An 8968-nucleotide genomic window follows, 5' to 3' on the forward strand; every position below is an offset into this window, starting at 1 on the left:
TTTTTTCCCAAATTAGTGAGCTACAGAAGATTTTTTTTTAAAAAATTAAATTATCAATTGGGGTTTGGTTGGTTTTGGGCCTGCAGAAGTGGAGCAAGGGGAAACAAAAGGAGAAGGTGAACAATGCTGTTCTATTTGATCAGGCAAGCTATGATAAGATGCTTACAGAAGTCCCCAAGTATAAGATGATTACACCGTCTGTGTTATCTGATAGATTGAGGGTATGTTACTCATCCATTTTTCTTTCTGTTTTTCTTTCACGATTAAGGTAGTTTTAAAATTTCTTGTTTTGTTAAATGTATGTGTTATTACTTAGCTGATGTGATGCAAAGTCTTTACAAAATATCTGCTTGACCCATCTAGTGGTAGTTTCTATAGTCTAAGCTTAAGAATTTATGTGCCTATAAACGAAGTTTTCTGTTTTATTAAAGCTTGGCAGACTATGAGATTATGTTGAGAAGGGATTAATTTCCCGCTTATTATCTTTCTGTTCAAGGCCAATTTTTGTAAAGATATGGGTCAAATTTGAGAATTATTTCCATGTAGAAGTAAATTTAACATGTCATGCTTGACTTTCATTGGAGCGTTGAATCATCTATGGACAAAGCATGCGTGCAACTATGCGCATATGTCAAATTCCTCTACCTTTACAAGGTTTATTTTTTGGGAGATTTACATACATACCATCTTATACTACTCTATTTACATATTTAATACCTAAAACTTTAATATTACATACATACCACCCATAGTTCATTTTCATATCAAATATGAGTGGTAGAAAGGAAATATGAGTGACATATTTGATATTAAAATAATATAAGGTGGTATATATGTAATATTAATATTTTGAGTGTTAGATATGTAAATAGGATGATATAAAGTGGTATGTATGTAAATTTCCCTTGTTTGGTTATTGTTATCTAAGACTTCTTAGTTTGTAGTTGAACTCTCAGCCAACAGATCAAGGTGAGCTGCGTAGGTTCCTTGGAAAGTAATATCGTGTAACACTGTCCAAGGTTTACTTTTTTTGTATGGCTATATGAGTTATCCATCTAGTATTATTGGTATTCATGTTGTACTTGTTAGTTGGGAATGCTAAACCATCTATGCCTCGAGTTTAATAATGATATGTTGTATTAATTTGGTAGTTCATAGAATAGGGGAAATACATTATACAGATCATTAGCATGGTTGAATGCGTTACTAAGGTGAATTGTGTTGTTCAGATTCAAGAATTGAAGTTTGTCAAACATTTTTTTTCATGGCATGGAAAGTAAGAAACTGAACAGAAAGCATAGAAATCTTTTAGTTAAGCTGCACCAACATTGTGTAATGCATAGCTAATTCAGGTCTATATTTGGGCAACTGAGACGAGTTTTAAGTTTCTCATTTTCTTTTAATGATATAAGAAACATTTCTTACCATGAGAAGGGAGTATTGATGAGTCAGAGAGGGGATGGGGAGTTAGCTAGCAGGTGATATATCGAAAAAGAAAGTGATTTAGTATCTGAAGAATAGCTACTGATTATTAACCATCGAGTGAAGAAGGTAGCTAAAAATTAAGATGCATGAGTTAATCACTAAAACAAAATGATTTAGAGTTTGATCTCTACAAACTTGGCTATGGAATATTCACAGCTACAAATATGAATTTTTCTTACATTAGATTACCTTCATTAAATAAGCTCCTAAAGGAACGTTGTTTTTCTTACTAATACTTCATAGTCATGCAACACATCTTAAACATTAATAAAGATGAATATAAAACATAATTTTTTCCATGGGCAACAAGAACTTGATTGTGGATTATAATTGAAAATGCCCTTAGAACACTATGGTCGGGCCATGGCTTGATCAGGAAAAATTATTATGTTCAGTGTCCAGACATGTCCGGAGGTCAATCCGGACGCGTCATATACCCCAATGCACAGTGCATTGGTTGGCGTGGCACATCTAGATTGATCTCCAGGTTTCAAACACCGCATAGAATAATCTCTCTAGGCCTTTAAAAGTTGTCATTCTTTTTTCAAATTCCTCAATAGCAACCGCTTGTTTGAGTTTCCTTGCAAACTAATGATCTTCCACTATTTCAAGCTCTATCCACCAGCATCTTTGTATCCACCTCTATTGATATTACTTGTATCCTCCATGCCTTCTTCTGAAGTGTATATGTTTTGCTTTCAGATTAATGGATCATTAGCTAGAAGGGCTATCAAAGATTTAATGGCGAGGGGTTCAATCAGGATGGTTTCTGCGCACTCTGCCCAGCAAATTTATACAAGAGCTACCAACACCTAAACAATGTTCCGTTTTTGTTAGCTGTTTTTGATGATTATTAGTATTCTGTAACGAGGGAATCTTTCCTTTCAAGCGTCTGTCTGTTGCTACAGTACTTACCATTGAAGTTGTCTGCTGTTAGATTTTGATGGCTATTTCATTGCAAATTTGTGGGACAAATCTTTTCTTCTGCTAAACTTTTTTAAGCTTAGTTTTGGTCCATGGTTTATAATTTTATATGAGAGCATTCATATAATTGTAAGTTAAATCTGTTTGTCTTTATGAAAATTTTTGAATGGTAGTGATAAACATTACGAATCATATATCATGAGTAGGTTCTTTACCAACGCATTCACTTGACCTCTCCAAAATTTTGAGAACATTAACTTTCAATATTTTTATGTTCCCAACCATTAGTTTTCTTACATTTTAATCATATAAATATAATGTTCAAGTGTTTATATACTACATAATTTATATAATTAAGCTCCATAAATGTTTTCCTTTTCATGTAGCTTTTGGGATATGTATTATAATCTTAATTTTGACAAATTAAGGAAAATGGTATTCCATCTTGTAAGATTGGTGAAAAAATTATTTTGTGCAGACACTAATATCATTCGAAGATCAATAGAAATGAATCACGTCATCCTCTTACTATATCATGACTCAGTACTGTAGCATCCAAACGGAGAGTGGCGTTTGGCATAAGAGCAAATAATTTCTCATGATGATGAGACTTGCAATGCTTTATGGGGTAGAAAAAGTTATGGTTAAAAAATGTTAGAAAAGGTATTTATTTATTAGATTTAAATGAGAATTTTTTTTAAGAGGGTTAACTGAGCAAGCCAACCCTATAACATTCATAAATTATGTCGGCCATATGTCTTAATAATCATACAACGCCCATTAATTAAAAGATATGCGTGGCATGCATAGCCAACTGACCCTTTTAAATGAGAATTTGATCTTTAACAGTACACAATGAAGAAAAAAGATTATGTAGCCGACCCCATTATATGAGATAAAGATTTGATATTATTGTTGGTATTCCATCAGACACATCTATAATATAAACCACTTAAAATCTAATCAAATGTCAGCGAATTTAATTAAAAAACTTAAGCCATGGAGCGTGATTTTTTTTAAAAAACTCACATCAAATTCAAATTTAAACAAATTCAAGACTGATTCCTTAAAAGGCCACAAAATACTGAACATAAAACAATTTAAATACCGATAATACAGCAAAGGATAGCTCCCTCTTCTTTGGTCTCTCTCTGCTTAGTTTGAAGTGGTAGTGGATTCAGTGTTGTTTGAAGCAGCAGTTGAAGCAGCTTCTCTAACACACTGTGAGACATATGGCTTGAGCTGCAGAGTAACAACAGCCATGAAAAGAAATGTAAATAGGTCAAAAATCAAATCAAGCATAAATGAAAAAGATAATAGCCAGATGTGGTTAAAAAAAATCTCCATGGTAGCTTCAATCAGTGGACAACTCAGCCAGAAACTTACAATTTTCATCGAATCAACCAATTTGAATTGAGTTTCAAGAGAGTTGAACTCAAAAATATTTTGAATGGTATTAGAATTTTTTATAACTTAATAAAAAATTGATTAAAACAATATAAAAATTAATTATATTTGTAGTTAATCAATGAGCAGCCATTGGAACTGGTGGTCTACATTTGGTTTATTACAAGTCTTTAGCATATCGAGCTTAGATTGATCAAATTGACTTAATGGCCACAAGGCTCCACCACCAAGGGAATGACAACTTGTGCTGTTAGATCTTGCCTAGTTGACGACTCGCTTTAAGAAGCGTGCCTTGACCAAACTTTGACATTTCAGTCAGAGTCAGCAAGTGACGTGGTTAAAGTGAGGAGGATTAGTAGGCTAAGGCTTAGTTTGGGAGGGCACTCTTATTGCTTCTTAAAACAGTTTTCTAGTATAAAAATTATTATTTTTATATTAAAAGTTTATTTTAAGAAGCAATAAGAAAGCCGTTCCAAACGAAGCCTAAGTGAGAAAAGGTACCCTACATCCTAAATGATTGCTAGGGAAGGATAAAGTCTAGATATATTGTGTAAAACATGTAAAGCATGAAGGAAATCAAGTGTACCGATAGGTGTGTGAGATATGAATACTTGAATGCATAAAATGTTTGCAAGAAATAAAGATTATATTGAATACTTGAATTAAATTATATTTAGTGGGCTAACAAGTCCTGGTGGAAGCACTCTCATTAATTGATAATTGTTAGACTCTACAAGTAGTCTAGCTCTCGAACGACAGGATTGACAGTTCATGATGCAGGAACTTATAGATAAGTTACATCTAAGAAAACTAACAAGTCATAGCATCCATATTGCAAATGGCTTTATACCATCTTGTCCCTCTCACTTGCCACCATCGCCTTGCTTCTTTTGCCGCTATGTTATAAAACTTTACAATTATTGTTTCATATATTTCCATTGAGGTTTCTTAGAGTTATCTCACCAAGTGTGAGTTGGCACATCGTGTTTAAAAGATGAAAAGTGAGTAAAATTTGATTGTTGATTATTGGGGTTGACAGTAGTGTTAGTGTTGACCTAGAGCCAATTAAGAGAACAATATCAAGCTTATATTAACAATGAAAGTTTAAATGAATTTTAAATATTAACACTGCCGTTGCCAAGTCCCAAGTCCTGAATGAGAAAAATGAAGGGTTGCGTTAGGTAGTCGACAACGAGCATAAAACTTATTGAATACTCATGACATGACCGGACCCACATAGTGGAACAAAGGCTTGATGTTGTTGTTGTTGTATACTTTAAATGTTTTATTTGATCGAATATTATTGATGCCTTCTAGAAAACATCCAAGTGGGAATGGAAAAAAGCAAAGGTGCCAACTTTTGGTCACCATCTCATGGTCGACATGTTTAAATCGATAAATCAGGAGTGTCAATAATATCAAGCTTATACCAATAGTGTGAGAATAATAAATTTTGTATTTAAATTTGATTGTATCTCTTGGATACCTATGATGCACCGACACTTCTCCTCGAAGAGGCGTGCAGTGTCCGACACCGTGTCCGACACGACACTCGTTCGACACTCCTTCGACACGTGTCGGACACGCCGAAAACGTGTCCGATTAAAAAAATATTAAAAACAAATTGGACACGCGTGTCTGACACGCGTATCTTAAATATTTTATAATTTTTTTAAAATATAATTTCTTATATTTGACGAAATTTAAACTAAATTTCTTATTTCATATCCACAACACCAAATCAACGTCTGCATTTAATACCCATTCATCGAATATTCTCATTTTCATTTCTCTTTGACAATGAAGGTATTTTCATCTTCTATCTTTTTGCACAATTACAAATCTTTCTCTTGTTGAACCAGAGTTGAAAGTAGTGATATTCAATGATGATGATATTGAAGGCCAAAAACAAACCTCTAAAGCTAATCCTAGTAGTTGAAGCTTGAATGCATGATGTTATAGTAAGTAATTATTTGCTTATATTTTTGTGGTTATACTAGATATTTTGTATTAAATATTTTATATTATAAGCTAGACAGGTTATCGTGTCATTCATTTATTATTGTTTGTCATTTTTAATATGATATTACATTAATATATATACACTATATAAAAAAATGTATTGTCGTGTCCGCGCCGTACCCGTGTCCTATATTTTCAAAAAAAACCGTGTCCCGTGTCCGTGTCGTGTCGTGTCCGTGTCGCCGTGTCCGTGTCCGTGCAACATAGTTGGATACCTTCTGTGGGAATGGGTAGATGGGAGAAGCCGCCAACAACTCAGGCTCCATCTCATGATTGAGGGGTTTCAAGCACCAAATCAAAGAGGCATTGATAGCTGGGAAAAAAGTCCCTAGTGGTTGCCACTTGCCACTACCCCCAAGTGTAAAAGTTTTGAACACTTAGACATGTTACACCAAGTAATTTGGGCTGATCGGGTTGAAGGTGACATTACAAAAATTGATATCAGAGCAAAAGACTCAAGTTAACATCATTTGTCTAGTTAAGAGAGTGCAGGTACAACATTATGACATGCTAAATTTGATAAGTAATACCATTTATTAAATAAACTTTTTTGCTTATTTTCATTACCTATACAAAGCCGACCTTAACTCAAGAATTATGAATACTTGAATGCAGGAAATGCATGTGACCATTAGCATGAAATATTTGTATGAAAAAATGTTTTAGCTTGAATTCTTTAAATGAATTATAATAGTGGGTCGATAAGTCCAAGTGAAAATACTCTCATGAAATGGTAGTGTTCAGACGCTTAGAGTGCATCAACTCGCTAATGAGGGGATTGACAGTCCTGAGGCACAACGTCAAAAGAAGTTACACCTTAAAACGTGACAGTAACTGAGAATTTAAAACTACATGTTTGTTGCAGAAGGCTTTATGGTAACTAGAGGTGCAGAATGAATGCTAGTTGAAGGGAGGGAGAGCTAAGAGGAAGGGGGAGAGAAGTTATAATTTAAAAAATGAATTCCTATTTTAAGGAATATAATTTCACATATTCATATACTTTAGATATGAAATTTACTCTTTCGAATATGTGGGGTGGGGGTGAATTGGTAATTTAAAAAATACTTAACAGAAAAACATATATATATATATATATAGAAAATGATTGTTAAGCCCATATAATTTTTTAGAAAGGAAGAGTTATAAAACTAATAACAATCACCTGAATCCAAAATAAAACAACATTTACAGATTAAGCTATGCATATGTACGAGTCTAACAACTAAAAAGTGCTTCTGCACTGTCATCCATTTATGTGCTTAAGAAAGCATATGGACGGTTTGGTTGAGGAAATATGTGAGTGCAAAATATAAGAAGGTGTGCTACCAATGGAGAAGTGTCTGTGAAGAAGATCTTCACTATAAAGAAAGCATCTAAACCTGACTTTTCAATGTAAAGTAAATGAGCCATATTGCCACTAATTTATCCTAAATTTACAATAAGTGGATCCTGCATGAGGGCATTGGAGCCATATTAATTTGTATTAAGCCAAACATCTAAGGTAAAACAGATAAGTGTACTTACGGTTACCTTCAAATGCATGAGTTTTGTTTAAACACAGTTGATTAGCCACTTGGTAAGTCTTAAGGTTTTGTTTAGAGCATCTCCAACCGAACATCAAACATGCCTATGGCATCGTTCAGTCACTCTAGCCGAACGCCCAATCTTCAACAACAGCCAGACGGATGCAAAATACAACATTCCGACTTAGAATGACCTAAGGATTTACACTTCAAGCAATACAAAGGCAAATCCTCCAAAGTGCGACGTTAATATTGGCGTTGTACTGTTCAACAACGTCATTTTTCCTGTCTCAACCAGATTTGCCGAAGAAGCGTGCCAAAGAAGAAAAAGACTGTTACCTTCGCAGAAGCCCACATAATGGAGTTCGATTGGAGATGATTCACGACATTTTTTAGTTTCACTACATTTTGGAGTGAAAAATGGAATTTTTGGTTGGAGATGCCCTTAACACAGTTGGGTCAACGTAGTTAGAATCATGCATGAAACTGGGCAGTGCAATGTTTGCGGAATAGGTTGTAGATGCCATTAACGGGTCAGTCAACCAAAAACCACAGCTAAAACATGTAATCTAATTTTGTGTTTAGTCTCAAACACTGATAACACTCTAAGTTAATTCTAAAATGAACGCAAATAAATAGCCATATGTCCTGATGATTTGTTTAACAAGAAGAATTGGCTACTGATAATAGTAATTGAATTACACTTGAAACTGCCGATTGGAATTACCTTGAAGTCAGTTAGATCAGGGACAACATAACGAGGCAACTTCTCATCCTGCACAACATAGCCGCCTGCTCCAAATGTTGCATTGATTATAATCAAGTGAAAAGTATTTCAACAACATCCAAAAAGCATGACAAAAATTTAGTTGTATAATTCTTGAGTGATTAGATTAAACCAAAATCCAAAAACTAGATAAACAAAGACCAGTTCAAGAATAGCTCCAGCCAATATCAAAACAAGCTTAAAAAGCAGAACCATCTGATTTAAAAAATGAACTGATATCAATTTGATAGGAAATACTTGAGTTCGCAAGCAAGGTAAACAAAAACATTTTTTTTTTCTTTTGGAAATAAAGAAAAGGAAACAAAAACTAAATCATATGTTATATTGTCATATATGTACCATTTATATATACAATCACATTCGTCCATCCCCTATCAAGATATTTTATTTAACTTTAGTTTAAATGCAAAGTGAGAAAGGAGAAACATGTCATTAATATGTATTATATATATTAACATGCAGTGTTAATCGAGACACAAAAGTCAAGAATGTGCATTAATATATTACTTAAAAAAAATAAATTAAGTCACCAAAGCGTCGTATAAACGTTATATATGCAAAGGCAAGAAAATTTTCATTTATTCTTTTTTACCCTTTATGATAATATTGTGCTGAATGTCGTGAGAGAGAGAGAGAGAGAGGGTAGTATGGCTCCAACGACCAAATTACGTGGAAACGAAGGAAGCTACAGTTAAACCTTAGTTTTTTTATATTTTGTTCGGGGAAGGAACAAAGGTTGTACTAATTTTTATAAGTTCTTTAAAAGCATATAATTTATTAAAAAATAACTATATTTTAATTATATATACATACATAGATA

The 8968-nt window shown here is 33.6% G+C and overlaps 1 protein-coding gene and 1 non-coding gene across 2 annotated transcripts in view; both read right to left on the reverse strand.

Moving 5' to 3' along the window:
- Positions 1 to 3108: 3108 nt before the first annotated feature.
- Positions 3109 to 3235, reverse strand: LOC114580733. Its single transcript, XR_003702290.1, has one exon. It is a non-coding gene; the product is annotated as a U11 spliceosomal RNA (small nuclear RNA).
- Positions 3236 to 3348: 113 nt separating this feature from the next.
- Positions 3349 to 8968, reverse strand: part of LOC110115186 (39S ribosomal protein L41-A, mitochondrial) — a 13319-nt gene continuing 7699 nt past the window's right edge. The window contains exons 3-4 of the mRNA XM_020848356.2: positions 8089 to 8153; positions 3349 to 3651 (exon numbers count right to left, since the gene is read on the reverse strand). Of these exons, the coding sequence (XP_020704015.1) occupies positions 3565 to 3651; positions 8089 to 8153 (152 nt within the window). The 3' untranslated portion in view covers positions 3349 to 3564. The remainder of the gene's footprint in view (positions 3652 to 8088; positions 8154 to 8968) is intronic.

This window comes from Dendrobium catenatum, unplaced genomic scaffold (genome assembly GCF_001605985.2).
Source record: "Dendrobium catenatum unplaced genomic scaffold, ASM160598v2 fragScaff_scaffold_1220, whole genome shotgun sequence".
Classification (NCBI taxonomy): Eukaryota; Viridiplantae; Streptophyta; class Magnoliopsida; order Asparagales; family Orchidaceae; genus Dendrobium; species Dendrobium catenatum.